Source organism: Empidonax traillii, unplaced genomic scaffold (genome assembly GCF_003031625.1).
Source record: "Empidonax traillii isolate 1590-97213 ecotype Southwest subspecies unplaced genomic scaffold, ASM303162v1 scaffold171:size1303362, whole genome shotgun sequence".
NCBI lineage: Eukaryota > Metazoa > Chordata > Aves > Passeriformes > Tyrannidae > Empidonax > Empidonax traillii.
In genome coordinates, this window is record NW_020955364.1 from 547128 (window position 1) to 567928 (window position 20801).

The 20801-nt window shown below is 44.3% G+C and overlaps 1 protein-coding gene across 2 annotated transcripts in view; it reads left to right on the forward strand.

Annotated features, from left to right (window-relative positions):
- MXI1 (MAX interactor 1, dimerization protein) overlaps nt 1-20801 on the forward strand; it is a 58218-nt gene that overhangs the window by 13679 nt on the left and 23738 nt on the right. For both annotated transcript variants that reach the window (XM_027885728.1, XM_027885729.1), the window contains exon 3: nt 15115-15144. In XM_027885728.1, coding sequence (XP_027741529.1) covers nt 15115-15144 — 30 coding nt within the window. The remainder of the gene's footprint in view (nt 1-15114; nt 15145-20801) is intronic.

Below are 20801 nucleotides of genomic sequence, written 5' to 3' on the forward strand. Positions count from 1 at the left end.
GTATTTTTCCCTCTAGGTTTCCCACATACTATTTTTCCATCCCACACCTCTTTGTCTCAAAGGCCTTTGTCATGGCAACCTGTCCTTCTCCAGAGGAGGACTGGAAGCACATCCCCCTCAGGAACTCCTTAGCACTGAATCCAGCAGCCTGTAGGCTGGAGAGGGATGCAGAGCACTCCCTGTCCCTGGAGCCGGGGTGCTCAGCAGGCCCTGCCAGCACAGAGCCCCAGGCACGGGTCTCCTGGGGCAGCTCTGTGCTGACACCAGCCCGTGGGGCCCTGGAGCCTGACAGGCTGATTGTGTTGTTGTGGGGGGAAAGGCTACAGAGAAGCAGAAAAGATACTTTCTAGTCTTATTTAAAACCTTCTTTATACAAGCAATACTGAGGCCAGATTGACTCTTTGGAGTGAGTGTGTTATTCAGAGTGTTGCCTCCCGTGCTTGTTTCAGCCTCAGGGAGTGACCAGCATCAGGTCTGCTCGAGGCAGAGACCAGAATGGATCTTTTGGGGAGCTCAGACCTTACATGCACAGTTGGAAATAGAAGTTTCTCATAGCACAAGTCGTAGCAGCTTGCATGTGCTGCAGGAGATAGCAGGCCTTCCAGATGGCTGAAGTGCTGGAAAGTGACAACTGTGAAGTTTAGGGTGCCTCCAAATTCACTGCAGTGTCTTTTGTGTGATGCTGAGTATAGCATCATCCTTGTTTAAGGAAGGCTCTGTATCATCCCTTCCTGTTAAAATCAAAGGGGCAATTCAGTAAGTTCTGCCTGGTGGAGTTGAAATGGACTTTGAATTAAATATCAAGTCCTTGATGAGGAACAAAACTTACATTTCATGTGTGGACAAGAGATTTTCTTGGATTGCTTTTGTCTCAAAATGTTTAATTAGTGTAGAGAAATTATGCATTTAGATCTCATGCAGATCTTGTCATTTAACAGCCTCCTGTAAAAATGTTGCTCAAGCAACCTTGGCAAAGCACTGTTGGTTTCTTTTTTTTTTTTTCATTATTTATACATTTTACAAATAGACATGTGTACATTGTTGCTGGTCTTTGTTGAACCAAATAATCCATGATTTTGTGGTGCAGGGTATTTACAGAGCCTAGATGCTCTTTTGATTCATAGTTTAAATCCAAGTATTTCCCTTCAGCATTTGCAGCCCAGACACGACAGCCATTTCCTCCCAGTGGGCTCTGTGCTGTCATGGCACGAACACCCAGAAAGTTCTGAGGAAGGGGCAGCCCAGCTCTGGATAGCAGTGGTGGAGCAAATCTTGTTCTTACAGAACTGTGATGGTCTCCCAGTTCCAGCAAAATAGTTCTTTTCTACCCAAAACATGGGTGTGCAGATAAGAGGGGAAAACATTGCTTCATGATTTCTAATTCACATGCTGCATTTTTAAAGAAGGATGTTGTGGCTCAGGTTCTCTTTTCCTTTGCTTGTCGCAGCTGTACAACCAACAGCATCAAGATTGCTGCAGAGGAGTTCCCCTCTGCAATCCTTGTTATTTACATGTGTGTGTAGTGTTTTGCATGGGCATTTGAAAGTCCTGGTGTTACATACTTTGACTTAAACCTGCATATATTTAAAAATACAGTTTTGCTTTAGTCAGGGATGTTTAGGTATGGAAAATTACCCACCTGCAGAAAATATGTGGAGAACCAGAGTCATTGTGACTTGGCATTCATAATAACAAGGGAAACTTTTCTTTAAAAAAAAAAACCCTTCTTAACACATAGCTAAAAGCAAAAAAAAACCAAACAAATCAATTAGCCAACCCATATTAAATTAGAATTTAATTTTGCCTCTTTTTTAATTTGCTCTGACAGAAGATTCTTCTGGCTTTTGGAATGGGATGAAAAATAAGCAGAGATTTGTTACAGCATGTAGTGTCACTTACTTAATGTCATTTTCTTCTGAAGATGTTTCTGGGACTGAAGCTGAGTTCTTAAAACTTGCTAGAGAAGTTAAGTATGCTGGGAGTACCGTTCTGTGGGTACATTAACTTGAATTCAATGTCACTGGAAACTGCTCTAATAGACCCAATTATTTGAAAAGGTCATTATAGTTAGTTAGGATTAGCCTGGTTTGATATTTATACATTTTGGAAAATAATTGAGAGGACTTTTTAATCAGTTTAAATCATTGTGTCAGCAGGAAATAAAATAAACAGCAGGGATGCTAAATGACTTTTTTTTCAAAAAAACCCCACCAGTTTAATGAAGTTAAGATTTATAATGAAATCTGAAATTACGTTACAATATTAGGTCGTCATTTGTGTTTTGTTTTTATTTAGGCTCTCAGGCATGTAGAAAAGCCTGTTATTTTTTGGTCTGATCCTGGGGAAATGCCAAGCACCCTCCCAGCAGCACTAGGAGCCCTTAGCTCTCCCAGGAGGCCCATGTTGTTAAGGGCACTCAAAGAATCTATTGCTGAGGTCCATGGAGGAGGGTTTGATCTCTGTCCAGTTTCTTTTTCCCTTCATTTTCCTCTCTTTCCATTATCCTCCCTTGTGTCTGAGGCCACTTCCCAAGGGCCTTTCAGACATCTACAGTCTGGTAGCAGGTTGCCTGCAGAGCTTGGAGTCAGCAGCTGTAATGAGTATGGTGCGGCATTTTGGACATGATGTCTTGAAAATCTGGGTGCCTGGGTTGCTTTGCCCTTCTGGGTATTCTGCTGATGCAGCTCCTCATGTTCTCTGTCGTTGCACTGTCCTCTGCCCCAGTTGAAACTCCTTCCGTGCGCTTCTAAATCTCCTCACTTGCCTTTGTGCTGAACCTTCTCTGTTGCCCCTCCACTCTCATATTCTTTGAAACTGTCTTTTGAGGGCAGATGTGGGCGCTGCACCATTGAAACCCTCAGGTATTCTTGGCTTTAACCTTAATTTGCTCAGAGTGTCCCTGAGCAAGGGTGGGGGGCAGGTGGGTGGGTGTGCATTAGGTACCTCGTGTGCCTTAAGGCAGTGGCTTCATGCAGCACAGGTTCACAAACTGAAGCACAGGTTCACAGAAGCTGAAAGGATGTGGCATGTGTAGCTGCAAGTCAACCTTGGCTGTCTGGTGCACAAGAAAGCCTGATTTACCACAACAGCAGTGCTGTGCAGCTGTACCTCGCTGTGCAGGGGAGGAGTGGGGGGGGTTGGTGAACACTGCACAGTTTTAATATATTATATTTCTTCTGTCAAAGGAGGTTCCCTCCCTCCTCCCCCTGCCCCCTCATTGTGCTGCTGACTGAGTACCTGGCAATTTTCAGTCCTTCCTACAGCCTCTGGAGTTAGGACAGTGCTGTAATTACGATTTTATTGGGGGAGAGGGTGTGCAGGTGGCTGAGTGGTTTGATTGCCTTGTGCAAGAAATTCCAGAAAGAGCAAAATGCTGTGTCAGCTTGTCTTGGTCTACTTTCCTGCACAAAGCCCCTACCCCTTTCTTCACATCCCAGAGAACTGGCTTCTGAGACTTTTTGTTGACAGCTTTCCTGCCTCCTAGGCTCTATCAGTTGTAACGTGTTTCTGATAATACTTTGTTTATTTGCTTGTGAGTTGTTTGGTTTGGGGGATTTTTTTTTTATCATCTCGAACTGGATCACACCTTACTCCACAACTAGTGGGAGCAGAGTTTTGACTGGCTGTGTGTAGGTGGGTTAGAATCTGGCCCTTGTGTAATATGGTGGGGAGAGAGGCTGCTTTCTGCCTCAAGCCTTGTAGTGCCAGGGAGCTCTATTCATGGCTCAGGGCTTGGCTTTGCTTCATAGAGTACAAATCCACACGTGTAAAACAGAGAATGGATGTGAGTTGCTGTGCTGTGTTTTGAGTTATGCTTCACTTTGATAATGTACAGTGTCATTACTTAATGTACATTACATTACATAATGTACATTACTGATCTGGAATCATGCTGCTGTTGAAATTTTCTCTAGAAATTCTTGGAGATAGGGTCTTGCCTCCCTTGTAGAGAGTATACATGAGCATACTGCTTAATTTTTCAAGGAAAAAAACCTGAACAACTGTGAGCTGTTAAGGATTGTTTCTCTGTTAGAGATGTTGAGGGGGACTGGCCAGCAGTATTGAGTGTAGTTAGATATGTGCATGACTTCTTTTTGGGAAAACATAATGACAGTTATAAGTGTTAGACTGGGAAACTGGATTGCTGGTACGTGCACGAGAGCCAAATCATCCCATGTTCAAATCCCACCATCTTGGCGGGTTGGTATTGGCATACCGGTGGTCAGAGCAGGCTGGCAGGTAGGATTGTTCTTGGATAACTCTGTTTGGCATCAGCACATCCCATCTGCCCACTAGTTGTAATTTGCCCCAGTGCAATCTGCAGGTGTAGACAAGCGAGCCCTGCTGATGCTGGGGTTTCTGAACCTGCTGGCACTATACTGTGCCTCTTCTTGTCTCTACTGTTCTACATCAGAAGCTGAGATCCTGCCACAATTTGGGAAATAAAAAAAATACCCCATAGAGGTGAGCTTTTGTATGCAGTGTCTTCTCAGTGATGCTTGGCTTTGCAGTACAACTGGCAGGTTATCAGGGAAAACACATAAAGTCAGGGTGAACCCTGCAAACGGCATGAGAAGCATAAACCCCACTCCCTGGTGAGGAATGAGGCCTCCCAGAGTGCTAGAGCTGACGTACCAGTTTCCATGGGGGAACCCACTGTGTTCCTCTTTGTCACCCTGTTTATTTTACAGCCCTCCAAGGGAGATGATCCTGCAGAGCTGCAGTTCCTGTTTTCCTTTGTGTGTTAGTAATATAGCCATGCACTGGGAGATCTGTGTGGCAGGGAGTCTGCGGCAAACTCATGATTCTGGGCTGAACTTATACTTTAATACCTTTAGTAGATGTAGAATTTAATTTGTGGTCTTTTTAGACTACTCAAGTTGTGCAAAGAGGCCTTTGTGTAAACTCGAAGTAGGCCCAGCTGTTGGTGTTACCTGCAGCTCAGCTGTGATACACTGCTGCAGCAACTGTCTGCTCTGAAGTGCCACTGTCTGTGGCTGAGGACTCATGGTCCTTTTCTCCTCCCAGACCTGGGGGAATCCTTGCAGGAGTGTGCTGTTTTGCAGCAGTGGGACTGTCAGTCAGGGCTCACGCTGTTGGCATCGCAGCACTGTGCCCAGGTGCAGCAGCTGCCGTGGGCTGATCTGCATCACTGATCACAGCGCTCCTGTGATGACAAGAAACTTCAGATTTTGGCTCGTAAGGTCTTTTGAAATGCAAAGGTTGTTAGCCACAGCTCCTAGAGAAATTTGGGGTGCTGGGGTGGTGGGGAGGATATTTGGGCCAAACCTGGTCATCTGTTCCTCTCATTTTCTCTTCCCCATTATGTTCAGTGTACTGGCAATCCTCTGGTTTAAGTAGTAGTCCTGTGGGGTGTTTTGGGGTTTTCCCCTCTTGCCACATTTGTACCCTTTTTATATCTTCTCTGTGTAATGCCTCATCCATAACACATGCAGGGATTTATCCTTCATGGTTTTGTTTAACCTGACCTGGTCCTTTACTCAGCAGTGAATAGGTTGTCACCTGTAGTGTTGCTTCCATCTGCTCCTCTCTTTGTAGGTAAGACTGACTTTCCTTTCTCACTCCTGATTGAGCTTTCAAATCCATTTCTCTTTCTGACCCAAACAGACCAGTCAATGTCCTGTTGCTGAGTTAATTGTCTTGCTGGTTGGAGTTCCTGCTGTTCATCATCTCCTGATCCCCCCTGACAAACTTCTGCCCAAATTCAAAGACTGGTTGCTATTTGTTCTCCTCTTGAGAGTGTTGGCTTCTACTCCCTACCTCCTTTGAACCAACAAAGATAGGATTTGTTTTTGTTGACTTATTTTGGGCTCTCTTGATCAGAGGTTATGGTTCTCTGGGGCTGTGCACTTGGCTGGCCTTTGCCTGGATCTCTTCTTTATGAGACACTGCCTTGTTGATCAGCTCAGAGGGAACAGGCCTGCTTTTTCCATCCTGCTGGATATATTCCCATCTCTCTTTTCTGTGCTCTCTACTGTACTTTCATTCTTTTCATTCTGTGATATAAAAGTGATTTCACTTCAGTTCTGTTGTTTTATGAATCCAGTTTGAAGTAGCCTAGATGATTTCCAACATTGTTTTAATTACTTGTTTATGCTTTACTGCTTGCTCTGTGACGAACAGACATGTGGACTGAGAGCAGTTCTTTTGCCTCAGTTTTGATTAAAGTTCCTCTGCATAAAATAGTTGATGGTTTTCTGAAGGCTTCTCATTTGTCTCCTTCCGTCTGTTACACCATCAGTAAGGGAGAAGTTTTGGGAAGGGACAGAGGACATTAGAATTGCTGTTGGGACTGTTACTCCAGTGGTCATTGGCCAGGTGCTCGGGCAGCCGTAAGGAATGTGTAGGCATGGTAAGGTAACATGGCTCCAGTTCTGGTTTGCCTCTAACAGGCTGCAAACTGCAGCAGTTCATGAACTGCTTCACGAGTAGCTTGGCCATCTGGGAACTGTGGGAAGTAGCCACCTCACTGCCTTCATATTAGTTGCTGCTGCTCGTGAGCCGGAACTGTGAGAACAGGAGAAATTGGAGCCCTTCCATTTTCCTCAGCCTTCCTTTTTCATGGATCTCCCAGGTGCTGGATGAGCATGTCCCTGTTGACAGAATACAGCCCCAGACATCAGGCATTTGGGTTCTCTTCCTGCTTTTCTTACAGTCTGTGTAAGTCTTCATGCCTCAGTTTCCCTAGTACAGTGTGTAGCTAACAGTAGTGCTGATGTATTTTCATGTTTTCCAATGTGTTTCCTCTGCCTTCATCTCCAGACACAGTGTTGCAGCAGTGTAGCTGTAACATGAGAGATAACTAATAAGTCTAAATAGAAGTGAAGAAAGTCTGGCCTGGCCCACAGCCATACAAATGCCATCAGTTCCTTTTCAAACAAAGTGTGTTTCAGTCAGGTGGTGTTTACTCAAAAAGCCTCATTTTCCCCAGTGCATCTGAAGGCAGTTTCTTTAGGAAAGAAGATGTGTGTTGCAGAGAAATACATGCTCCCCAAACAGACTGCTGCACTGCAGAGGGCATTGCTAAGGCTATTTCTGGAAATGACCATCTTCCTCAAAAGGGTAATGTTATGTGTGGGAAGAAGCATGGTACAGGGCAAAGGGCTGGCATGCTGGGTCCTTGGATCGTTTCCTGAGTCTGCTGCTGTAAGGCTGCAAGATCTGGGCACGTCAGATGACCTACATGGGTCCTACCATCTGTACATTATATGGTTCCCACCATCTGTACGTTGGGGTAATGTGCGCACTATTCTAATCCTGTTTTCAGGGAGCAGAATAGATGTTTTGGAGTTTGTGACTGTTTGAAAGAAGATGAGACTTAGGATCCTAAGTTTTCCAGGTAGAGTTGAAAGTGTGTGAAAGTTGTGTCCTGTGTCTTTATTCTCTTTCTGTGAACCACTGTGATCTCTCTGCCAGGTTCTGGTGTGGCCATGGCACAGGCTGAGTCCCTGACCATGCAGTGAGACTCATGGAGCCTGCTGGGAGACCACATGGAGCTTTCTGCAGTGTCAGACCTTACCCTGCTTTGTAATACCCTTGAATAATGGACAGCAAAAATTTTGTTAGCAGAGATATTAAGGTGTTGGTAGAGGATGGATGAAGCGAGTGCTTTGTCCTATGTCAGTAACCCATTTTGCTTTGAATGATCTGTTTATGATGACTGTGTAGGGAGATTGTCCTTCCCACTTGGGAGAGGCCTGGGGGACAATGCATACCTGACATTAGTGTGAGGAAGTGTCTGTATTTTGCTGTCCTCATTCTGTGTCATGCTCTTCCGTGTTCATGGGGAAGCATTGGAGGTGCCATGGTGAAGTCACCTGATATTTCTCCTCACCAGGTCATGAAATACATGGTTTGGTCAATGCATTAAAAAAAAAAAATGTCAAGAATCCATCTACAAGAACCTCAAACTACCTTGGATCATGAGTTACAGATGGGACATATGCCTTGGGTGAAGGCAAAGAATATACTTTCTCCTGACCTGTGAGGATCTACCTGAATTTGTCCAAGTTCTAAATTGCTGTAGAAGATATTGTCTGCTCCATGTCCCAGGGAGGAGGACTACTGAAGTGGCTAAGGTACCTTCCCAAGTGAACACACATCAGGCTTAGTGTCTGATCTGTGTGCACAAGCCCCTTCTGATATGGCCAAGCATGGGCTGGGAAGGGAAGGAAGTGGTTTCTGTAGGACCTTTGCTCACTTGTGGCAGAAGTTAGAAGGCAGAATGGAGCAGTGAATAATAGCACACTGGAGAACTCGCTTCACTCTTGTCTGCTCTCAGCAGCCCAGTGTACATTCAGCAAGTCCCTTTCAACCCAGCTTGTTACAGGAAACTCCAAATAGTCTATTCCTCATACAGTGATTTTTTTCCAAGATATGAACCTGGGATGTGAGCTGTGGAAGTGCTGATGATGCATAGCCACAAGAGGCACCAGCAGGAGTTGTGCTAAGAACATGTACGGCTGGAGGGACAAGAACTTGCAACGCTGATTTCCCTGTTTCTTAGCTTCCCGTTTGGAAAGTGAGGATGTTTGACAATAAACGTGCTTGTGAACTGCCCAGCCACTGCTCTTGGTGAGCCTGTCGAAAAGCCTGTAAGGAAACCACCAGTTCTGTATTCAGAACAGGGCTTGGCTTGAGGCCACATGTTGAACAATGAGGAGAAAACAAAATATTGAATAGCTGCTTGTTCAGCAAACCCAGTTCCTCTTGGCTGTGCAGGGCCCTGCATGAGGGCAGTTTTCCCTTAGCACTTGGGGCTGGGACCAGCCTCTGCATGTGGGGTCTCTGGTGGTACAGGAGAAGTCCCACACCAGCACACTTGCTCCCAGCCTGCACAGTGGGGAGGGAAGCCAGCTGGGGACTTATTTGCTTGCCCCAGACTGCAGCACTGAATGAAAACAACATTCTTGCTGTTATGTGTTATGTGGAAAACCCTTCTCCTGCAGAGTGCCACCTTATGCTGCTTTATCAGGTGTTGATCTGATTTGGGGCAGCTCAGCGCTGGAACTGGAATAAACTCTGATGCTCACCAAGGAGGAACAGTCTTCCTGCTCTTCTCTCCCTTGTGCTGGAAAAGCAGAACATGCACCAGTAGAATAGCATGCTTCCCCAGCTGAGGATTATGTCTAATAAGTCTGTTGGTTGAGTTTTATCAGTAAACTAATACTGCTTTGCTTTGGGCTCCCATTTTAGATTTTCTCTGGTCCACTTGGCTGACAGTGGGCAAGACATGAAGGCTGGTTTGGGGTTGGGTTGTTGTTGGTTGTAGGCTTTTTTTCTTACTTTCCCACTTGTACTATACAATGATTATATTACTTTTTGGGTACCAGTGTCCTTGTTAGCTGTCTCTGGGATGCCTGAGAACAACCACACACCAATGCTACTCTTATCCTGGGGTTGAGGGAACCTGAGTTAAGTACCCTGCTCTGCCGCAGGCTTCTTGTGTAACCTTGTGAAAGTCGTTTAGAATTTCTGTGTATTGATATTGTCCCCCCTGCATAGAAACTGTTACAGAAAAGTTAATTTCTGAAATGTTGCAAACAGAAATAATGATGATTAGGAGCAGGTATTAAACTGAGAGGGGCTGTGTAAATAAATTACTATGAAGACGTTTACTTCTTGAAGGGATGTGTGCAATGTAAAGTTGTTTTGACTGAGTATTGCAGGAGGCTTTCACAATACAGTGTAGAAATCCACAGGTAGATGACTTTCTGCAGTTGTGAACCACGTGAAAGAGTTCTTCCTCTCTCTGAGCTGAAAACAGACTGTGGGACCATTTCTCCTTTTCCAAAGATGAACAAACATGAACAGATGCCAGTACGGCTGCGTCCCCTTCTCTGCTGGAGACGGAGAATGTGAACTTTGGAAAGGGTCTGGTTTGATCCTGGGAAAACAGCTTTGATCAGATCCTTAGGAGGAATCTGATACCATGTCCATCCAAGAGCGACAGAAAAACTAGCCAGAGTTTGGGGCCAGGTTAATCTGGTGCATTGGCATTGACGTCAGCGAGAAGGGGAAACAGTCTGTTCTGTCTCCTCACTTCAGCTCCTCATGGAGAGGAATTCATTCTGGACCTCAAGGCCAGACAGTGTAGGGGATCATGAGATAGCAATGGCTTAAGATAACTTGGGTATTGCTTGGAAGGAAATGTTTTGTTAGATTTGATGGTATGGAAGGCTGAGGTGATGTTCTTGTTAGACTTGAGGCTGCTACTTGCACAGGGCATAAGGACGGCAGCAGAAGGACTCCTGCTCCGGCTGTGCCATCTTCTGTTCAGCCGCATCCTGCTCCTCGTGGCAGGATTGAGTGCCATAAGTTGCTATGTTCCCAAGGCTTCCCTGCAGCTCTCTGAGGGCCAGACTCCTGGGCCTCCCAAAGGTGAGCTGGGTTCACAATTCCCTTAGAAACTCAGCCCTTGAGCATCTCTGTCTGGGCAGGTGGATTTAACTCTTGTGCAGCCATTGTTTGTCTTGACATTAGGCTGGAAGCCTCACATGATACTGGTGGAGCTTCTTTATGGGCTTCCCAGACTGGCTTCTGCATTGATTTCATAGTCTTTTTATGGTGTTGGTCCACTTGAAACTGTGGCAAAACACTGGGGTTCTTCAGCCAGTAAGTTCTGTTTTGTGGGCACAGGTGGATTTAAAATTTTAAAAAGCTGTTGATCACTCATCTTTTTAATTTGTTTTGTTTTGTCATTTGGCTGTTTCCAAAAGGAGCCATTTCTGAGGAAGAACTTGCGAAAAAAAGCTGTAATATGGTTCACTGGTTCCAGAAGGGTTGGTTGTTCTTGCCTCGGGCAATGGAAGGAAGCATTTCCTGCAGGGGAATTTAGTGGCCCAATGAATGGGTGTCACCAGAGCCATGAGGTGGGAAAGGTCTGTAAAATGAAGAAAAATGAGCTTGTATGTGGTGTGATGATGCACAAGCAGAAGTAGCTGAAACTGAGTGAAGTAAGACAGAAAGCCTGGTCTGCAGATGGGATATTCCTGGGGTTTTTTTAAACATGATTCGGATAACTGGGCCTTAATTTACACAAGCTGGTAGAATATTGCTTTCCTGATTAAATTCTTGATAAAGCAGTGTAGGATGAGTGAATTTGGAGGAGAAGCACTGGCGCTGTGTTGGCGTTAAGGACACATATTGGAAGAGGCCCCTTGTGGCCGGCAGCACCTCCTGAGATACCAGTATATCTGTTCTGATGGAGATGGAGGTCTTGGAGTCCTGGACTCCTCTAGAGCCAGGAGCTGGTGCCAGAGCCAGGCAGGAAGGTGACCAGGTTCAAGAGGGATGACAGGATCATTGGGTCTAAATGCCATCTGTGTAGCACATAGGACGAGGTAACTACAATTGCTGTGTGGTTACCTCACTGAGAAGACAAACCAAAATGCAGGTATTCTGCAAATGCATATGTTGGGATATTTATCAATAATAAATGTGTAAACCAGAAAGGTCAGCTGTGTTTAATGTCATGTGGCAGCTTTGTGATTTTAATTACAGTAAAAACCCCAGTGACAAATTAATTCAGTGCTCTTTAGAGCTTGTTCCTCTCTGATGCAGTTTGTTTTGTTGGCTTACCTGTGCTCGGGGAAAGTTTGGCTGCCCCTGCCATGTTAGGAGATATTTTACTTAAATAAAGAAAATGGGATAAAGTGGCAAATTACTTGCATTGTCTCATGTACTGGGGGAGTCATTCACTGTAGGTCAGTGTTTCAGCAACACCTTTTTACTGTATTGGATAGCAGGGTTGCAGGCAGAATCACTGTAACTGGTGCAGAAAGGTTGCTGCATCTGACCTAAAATTAGAGTGACTGACAATTGCCTCTTCCCACTTTCTTTCTATTTTGTATGCAGTTTCAGGTATCTGAGGTAAATTGGAGTAAGCTTGCATTTGTCCCCTTTTAACTTTTTGTCATTTAAAAAAAAAAGGGGGGGGGGGGACTGATTTGCTGTTTTTGTTGTAGTTTGTTTGGCTCCTTTAGCTTCTAAAACTCTTTCTTGATCTTCTCCCAAGCTGTTTTCAAAATGCAGTGAACAGGATCCTCCTCCTTATACAACATTCCTTCAGTTTTTATGAGCAGTTATCAGTTTGGCTGTTTTAAATTTATTGACTGCTACAGAAACCTGACTTCTAAATGAGAACCCCGCAAACGTTTTGTGCTTGAGCTACTTTTAAATTGCAGCTGACGTTTTAGCAGTGCCAGTACATGTGCTTGGGCTTTTGTTTCCCCCTCTGAACATGTCTGTGCCTGCATGGCTCTGGTTTCAGCTTTGCAGGTGGGGGCAAGGTCCTGCTTGCCCTGTCTGCCTGACAGAGGGGATATGAGTTCCTCTGGTTTGTGGTCCACGCTCGGCAGTGGTGTCCTCATGACACAGGCTGTGACTGACTGTCGACAGCAGCAAAGCAGCATCACACTGAAGGCACAGGTTTCTCGCTGCCGTGAACCCAGAGCGTTACAAGTAGCGCTGAAATGTTCCCTGAGCTTTGGCAACAGTTCACGGCTGTGGTGTTCATCGTGTACCCATCGAGAAGCTGGCGATGGCGTACAAGGATGAGGCTTTGATTTCAGTCTGGTGATACTCTCCAGGTTCTCAGTTGATGATAAGACCAGCTCAGTTAAAGAGGTCCAGTTACATTTGTTTCTGCACCTATTTAAAAGACTTTTTTTTTTTTCCTGAATGTAGTATCAGTAGAGGTTCCTGTACTTTTTTCCACTTCACTGACAGCACTGTCCTTGTTTAACTCCAAATAAATCTTAGTAACGTGTGTAGCCCAGAGATGAGGGGAGAAAACTAATCTTTAGGTCAGGACCTATAGAAAATGAAATGAATTATGAACAGAAGAGAGAGGAGTACTTTCCTTTATGTGTTGTCCGAGCAAAGGGAAATTGCCACAAAAAATATGAAGGGTGGGAGTGGGAAGTGGTGTTGGGCTTTTTTTTCCTAAATCCAGATGAAGCAAAAAATTACAACTTTTCCAAATGGTCCCCAGTTACACTAAGCAAAGCATAGGCAGGTAAGAGAAGCAACCTCCCTGTAGGATTCATTCAACATTGCTAGGATTCTTTTGTTTGCATTCAGCTTCAGCATGAAGGTGTTGGGGGCGGGGGGGTGAGTTTTGGGTTTTTTCCACGACACAGACATGGTTAAAAGTCACAGCATACATTTCCTGACTTGGTGAAAAGCCTGTGACCTCTCTCAGTTGTCTTGTTCATCAGAAGGCAGATAGGTAATAAAGAGTCTCCTGTGTGAGAGGAGTAAGGAGAACCTGCTGTTTTAATTTTGTTCACAGCAGTGGGCCAAACTTTGTTCTTTCAGTGCTGGCCTTGATAATTGGCTCGATATAATATAGGAATTCAAGCCATTGCATATCTCTGGCCTTATAACTGCTATGTCATAGTTAAGAGGAGTGCAGAGTCTCCTGCAGGAACATACAGTAAATAAGAACAATAAGCATGTTATAAAGTATGTAGAAGCAATGGCTTTAAAGGGCCTCAGCTCAGCTCTGGTGGGTTAATTTGGATCCAAGTTGCCTGGATAAATGGATTTTGCTGGTTTTCACTCTGGGGGCAGTGTGGGTTTGATTTGAAAGATTTTCTGGACTAAACACTCTGTTCGTGTTTCTGATTCCTGGGAACTAGAATTAAGGCATCCACTTTTTGGGGGAGTTTCCTGAACATGAAGTGTTTGCCTGTAGTGTGCCTTGCCTTTGGGGTATCCCATATCCTGCTGCCCCAAGTAGCTTGCACAGGCACACGGTAGCGTTTTGTTTTTCCTCTGGCCACCCAAAGCTCTCAGCCATGGTCAGCTAAAACTCATTTACCTTGTTTTTTACAGACCTCCACGGTTTGTTCGTCATTTTCAATGAGGTTCTAACACCTGTTAGGCGCTCCTCCTTCCTTTTTTTGGAGAAGCATTTAATTATGACAGGGTTTCCCTTGGAGCACATCCTCCATTCAGTTCCCTAATTGTAGAATTCTCTGTGGGATTCTCCAGATGGGGGATAGAGGATAATCTTCTCAGAGCTCCAGAAGAAATGTGATGCCAAATTAGAGAAAATAGATCCTTTTTATTAAGCTCTCGGGCTCTTTTTACTCTTATTTTAAGGTGACCTTCTGTTAAAGAGAAATGTTGGATAAATGGCTATCCTTTTAAATAATCCTCAACAACCTTACCTGGGTTAGATTAGAAATTCTGAATGGATTTAAGCTTTTTTTGCCACTCATGCTGTCATCACAGAGCAAGGAGAATGAACTTGCCTGTTTCCCTTTTGTTTTGGGTTGGTTTCGTTTTCAAGCTGTAGGCTCTGAATCAGGGAGTGCTGGCAGAGAGCTTGGCGTGGTGGGCAGGTATAAAGACAAAGCCCCCTCCTTTGTGAAGCGGTCACAGTGCCACTTTATGGGTCACTTCACTGCATGCTAGAGCTGTGGCACTGCTGTTTCCATCCCTGAGGGGTTTCCAGGCATCCTAAAAGTGCTACTCACTGCCGCTGATGTTTGCAAACAGGGCCAGTACTGGCCATCGCATTTCGTGCCCAATTCCTGGCCATATCTGGGTCTGCTAAGTTGGCTAAATCTGGCATGTGATGGCTGAAGGGCTACAGGGGCTGTCCTTACAGAGCCAGTTCTGCTGGAAGGTTCCCATGTATTTGATGTGCATAAATAAATGCTCTGTGAGCTCCTGGGTTAGCAGATGATACTGATATTTTTACAGGGTGAGTGGAGAAACTAAAGCACAAAGAAAGGTAACTGCAGTCCTGTAGTAGTGAGTGGGTTGACAGAGCCAGAAGGATTCTAGAAGTGGCAGACTCTGGCCCCCTGTTCTAATCTTTGCCTCTCTCTGGGATTTTCTGTGTGTTGAAGTCTCTAGGGAACATTTTCTGTGGCACCAGTAAGAGTACCAGCTTCTGCACTGGAGGGGAGGAAATTCTCGTCAGCAGGGAGGATGAGGTTGTAGCTGTAGATTTTAATGTATGTAGTTGGTTGGCTTTCTGCTGCACTGTGCCACTGGAGATGTGCACAGCTTGCAGCAGTTGAACTTTGGTGCTCAGAGGTCAAAGGTGACTAATCCAAATTTTTGTTTATCTTCCAGGTCTACGCACAACGAACTAGAAAAGAACCGGTAAGTAGCTAATGAGTCGAATTCTAAGAAATGCAAGCCTAGTGAGTGTAATGTGCTTTAACCTTATCCATGCAGGTGCCATTTGATCGGCTTTGGCAGCTGCGAATGACCCACCTTGCATCACGTAGTTTTAAAAGTTGGGGGGAAGACACAAAAAGATCTGAAAAAGAAGCTTTGTTTTTGGTTGTGGGGTGGTTTTTTTTCCCTCTCTCTGAAAAGGCAAGAAGTGACCCAGTTTTGTGACTAATCTGTATGCAGAGTAAATACTGTTCTTCTCCTGACACAGTGAAATCTGATTGGGGCACTTTCCATACATGAGGTTGCTACGGGATCAGGTTTCTTGGGCCCTGGGTAATATGTGTTACCATGAACCAAAGGGCAAAGCCCGGTGCTCTGCACCCTCTCCCCCCACACCCCCACTGGGCTGTGACAGTCTCTGCAACACAGAAGAAAATGCCATTGTCCAGAGGCTCCGAGGTCTGGCTACCAGTGCTCCTGCAGAGACTCTTCTAACCTGTTTTAGGATTGTGCCTGTTTATCCTTGAATCTGACGTTTTAGCAAGCCCTGCAGTTTTGTTACTTGGCTGGCTCTGTTATATGACTCAACCCTTTTGTAACAAGAGTTAAAGTAAGATAAATACCATTGAGGCAAGGGGAGCTAGTTCACACACAGATCAGATTATCGCCTTCCATTCAGGATGCTCTAGTTAAAGTTATGTCAGGGTTTCCATTATAAACTTATCTTGGCTCCTCTGTGGGATTTTGGGGGGGCTGAGGGTGGGTGTCTGTGTTTTTTGTGGCTGCTGTAACAAAGGCAGTGCTCTGGCCAGCTGCTCCTATGAAGAAACCCCCAGGGTGGGAAGGAAAGCTGAGTCTAAATAGGCTGATTGCCTCCTCTTCTCTCTTAGCAGCCATCATTTAACAAGGGATGGGAGGACTATGGGGATGGCCAAAGACACACAGAGGCTTTGAGCCAAGTGTGTAATTTCATTCAGACAAGATCTTCCCATGTGGCTTCAAGGGAATTGGAGCTGAATACCTCGTGAATTGTGTTGCCCTCAGTTTCCCCCACATCTGCCTCCCCTGGCAGCAGCAACGCTGGGAAGCAGCTTGGCCTTTGCATGGTGTGGGTGTTTTCTTCCAGCCTGTGCTTCTACCTCCTAGCAGTTTTGAGTATCTAGAGTTGCCATGGTCCTGTCTTTCTGGGTTAATGCAGGGAGGCTTTTTATTTGGGTTATGTTGCTCCCTGAGTCTCAGCCTCTCCAGTCCCAGGTCGAGCTGTGTTGAGGAATGTTGACTCCTGGGTTTTCCAGTGCACTATCCGGTTATATTTACCACTGAGGGAAAAAAAAATGCAGTCCTTGGGTCTGACCCAGAATTGAAGGTGCTTTTTTCTCCATGACAACAGTAAACCGTCACTAATCTTCAATGTGTTTATTTGCATATCTAATTGTTATTGCAAATACTGCTTACACTCAGTACAGCTTTAGAGCAGAACTGTCTCCATCTTTCCCTGTACCAGCCTGGTCCTCTTACATTGGGCAGGTTTGCATGGATATGTGATCATCCATTTCTAGCCTCAGGCCTGTGGGGCAGCCAGCAAAGCTTCAAACTCTCTATGAGCGAGACCTTAGCAACCACACTTACTGTCCAGCTAAGGACTGGCATGTATCGATGGGGTTAGGATGTGCCTGATACCAGCTATCTGTGTGAGTTGAGGACGTTTCTGCCTTGTTTCCCTGTCTGTAACTGAGGACAGTAATGCTACCTCAAGTGGGGATATCATGAGGATTTACTACTGACCAGCACATCATTACAAGTGTTACTAGTGAGAGGAGTGTTATTACCTGTGCTTCCCCTTATGCCGCCTTTTCCTGAATGCTGATAAGATACTTGCTGCTGAATTTGTTCTTCCATTCCTGGTTGGTGTAATATCTCTTTCTTCCTCTGCTTTTGTCTCATTTACTCTCCCTTAGTCCTCCACCTGCTTCTGGCTGAAGATTCCTAACCATCAGCCTTCTCAGCAAGGTCTTTTCTTCCAGGCCCTCCCATTCTGAGGCACTGTACTCTAGGTCTGTGTCTCAGGCGTGGTTTTACAGGCCCTTGGTTTTCATCCCTGTGGGAAGGGCGCACGTTTAATCATGTTGGGTGGTCTGTACAGGCAGACTCCTGTATCTGGGAACTTTGTTCAGGAGTCCATTGTTCCTGGTTTGGGATTATCTGTCCCTTAATGCAGATGCTATGGCTTGATCAGCTACTCACATCTGCAAACCCAGCTAGACTCTGCCGTGCCTTTGCTGTGTTTGCAGTGTTCATTACCAGTGATTTGGACAGCAAGTTTCATACTGGAAGCATTTATTTTCAAACTCCACAGCAGTGTTTTCTGAGTGAGGGGGGATTACTTCCTGGTTAGATTTTCATCATGTTTGATTTGCTCTCTTGTTAAGTTTGTCAGTGTCTCCAGACTTAACTGTTGCAAATATAAAAGCCCTGATAGTAATGGCTTTGTGGCTGACAGGTGCTCATTTTCCCTATTATTTGAGATTATTCCTTTTGAATCTCACTGTTATCTCCATTATTGACACACACTATAATTTTCAAAATTGTCCACTATTAGGTCTCTGACTCTGGTTTTTCCCTTCTTGTCTGTGAACAGCAGCCTTCTTATGTTCAGTTAAATTTTGGTTTAACCCATTCAGTGATTACACAGAGTTTCTTTCAAGCAAGAGAACAGTAGAAAACCAAAATGCTCTCCTTCTCCCTTTTGAATATGTGATTTAACTTGAACTCAGTATTGTGGAGCTGATGATGTTTTAACGTGTCAGGATTAAGAATCTTGAACCCCTTTAGTGTCAAAAATAACTAAAAATGTGGGGTTTTAAAATTAAAGCAGTGTTTTAAATGCCACTCCTTTTCTTAATCTTGAAATATTTCATGAACACACAGTGGTTCTGCTAAGGAGCTGCTTGATTTGGTACCAAATATTAGCTGATAATACTTAAATGACTTTTCTTCTTGCTTTCATTTGTTGTTTTTATCTGAAAAGATTGCAGTGACATTTATATAAGGGACTTTGTTTGTTATAAGAGATTAAAGTTAATTTATAGTTATTATCTGTCATTAATCCTCACATTGGAAAATTGTTTGTGCTTTTTATTTAATGGATATGTGTTTCAGTTTATCTCTGCCCAGAATGAGTCATAGCTTGCATTTAAACAAGAAACCAGTATTCTGCTTCTCATCTGCTGCAAGACGTAACTAAAGTGATACTTTTTAGCCCTTTAACACGCCCACCAAAAAACTGATGCGTAAGCAACACCCCATCATTTTCTAAAAGAAAACATGGTCAAGCATGTGACTGAAAGAGGCACTTTGCTGGTGTAATATTTTCTCGGAAAGGATAACAAATAAAATTCAGGCTAAAGCTAAATGTTGCATGTTATCCAGATAGCAGTATTAGCACTTGTCTGTGAACATTTGACACATGCCAGTGTTGGGAGGATGTGGCCAGTGTGGTAATAAGGGAAGGAACACACAGCACGGAGGTGACTTCCTGCTGCTCTGTGAAGTGGCAGTTCTGGTAAACCAGTATGGTGGTGGTGTCTGTTAGAAAAGCGACGTCTCCTGATAGAACAAGAAAGATGTTTGAAAAGCTATTGATCAGATTTTAAAAATAAAAAAAAAAAAAGAAGAAAAAAAATATAAGTTGTTCTGTATATCCTACATTGTTCTATTTGGTTTTGATGATTATTTCATTGTAATACACCAGAAGGAAGGAAAACAAAGCTGAGTTAACTGGGTAAGGGATGAGTTATGAGGGGACATTTTTCTTACGCTAGCAACAATTCAATTCAAATGAAGGATAGATCCAAGGAGGGAAAGAGACCTTGAGAGGATCACTGAAATTAGAATTTTCTGAAGATCATGCAGAATTTGTGACTCTGCAAGAGTGCGTCATTTAAAAAAAAAAAAAAAAAGGACGAGGTCTAGAGACAAACTTCTAAATCAAGTTGCTGAAAGTTGTCTTTAGTATAAAAGCAGAGTGAAATGGTTTAAGATCCTTTCTGATATCTTTTGAGATGATCAGAAACAAAGTGAAGAAGACAAACACACGGCAATGATTGTATATACTGTATTTTTAGCCTTTCTGAGTCTTACCAGAGTCCCCCATCTTCAGTGATTCCCACCTATTCTTTCTGTAACGTGAGAGACAGTTTATTGCATAGTGGTTCTCCAGAGCAGTCTCTCACTCAGAGCTGATTGTTGTGCTGGGGATGTGTATTTGAGGTGCCAGATAAGATAAAGGAAAAACCCTGCTGATGTAGAAGAGAAAACCATGGCATGGGTCAGCTTGCACTGAAATGCGGGGCCTTCTGGGACTCTGCAGCATTTGCACAGTTTAGGTCTCTTTCTTCAGAAGAGGGACTTTGTGTCTATTAGCAAAATGCAAGAGAAGAAGGAGGGAAAAGCATTTTAACATAGGGCTTTTATATAGTGCAGACATGCTGTCTAGGCTGGGAAAGATAGAGGGAAGGGAAATGAAAGTATAGTGAATCCTTGCTCCTCTGAATAGACAAGGATGATTGTGCTTGTGTAGTGCTATATATACTTGCCAAGGCAATCTGATCAGTGTTTGTCTTGAACCAACTAATCAATGTGGTGTTGAGTTCAGTGCTATTTATCAGGAAAGCTGGAACAAGAAACTAATCCAGTAAATTTCATTTGTTCTCTGGAGTGGGCTTTGTTTTCATGCTAACTGCATGTAGCAAACCTTGACAGTACATATTGTTTTCCTCATTAGTAACACTTGGAACCTGTGATGTTCCCTGCAGCAGTCAAACCGTGTCCAACACAGCTGAGCATGCATCTTTCTTTGACATATCCAAAGGTCACAGCGTGCACTGATCCTGCTTGCTCCTTGTGCGAACTGGAGCTAAACCCTCCTGTCTCCGTGGCTGGTGTGGAACGAGAGCTGGAGGTAGTTGGCTGTCTTCAGCTCTGTTGTTTGGATGACAGATGCCTCTGTTTTCAGCTGGGACTAACAGTTTTCAGCAGAGCTGCAACATGTTGCTCTAGTTTGGGAGATCTGGATAACTTATTATACTGCTGTGCCTGTTTTTGCTTAACCTGGAGAGGGGGAATCCGGTGGTTTTTGGAGTAAGGCTACCAGAGAGCTGCTCTTTCTGGATACATTGTTGTTGTCATTTAGCGTCAGTCTGCCTTTTGCTGCTGTTTCTTTTGCTTTTCTCTGTCATGTGCTGTAACACTGGGATCAGTCTCTGGCTGACCACCACACTTGCTCATGTGAAGTGCCTCCTTGGGCAGAGGCAGTGTTTTGATTTCGCTTACAATCGAAAGTCTGCAAAAGCTTTGTCTCACATTGGCTGGGCTGCTGAACATTTTGAACTCTGAGTTAAGCTGCTGAAAAGGGACAGTTGGTCTCCATGCTGAGATTTAAAGGAAACAAAATGATCCACATTTTGTTGGAAGTCCTGTAGTACTGCTCATATAGGAATTTTTAGATTTTTATTCAAAGTGATGCAGTGAAGAGTGTATGCCTGCCTTCCTTTCTGCTCCCAGAGCTCTGGACCTTAGGAATGCAATAGCTGTTGAAGAAAGAAGAGGAAAAAGAACAATACTACTATTTTGGATAAACT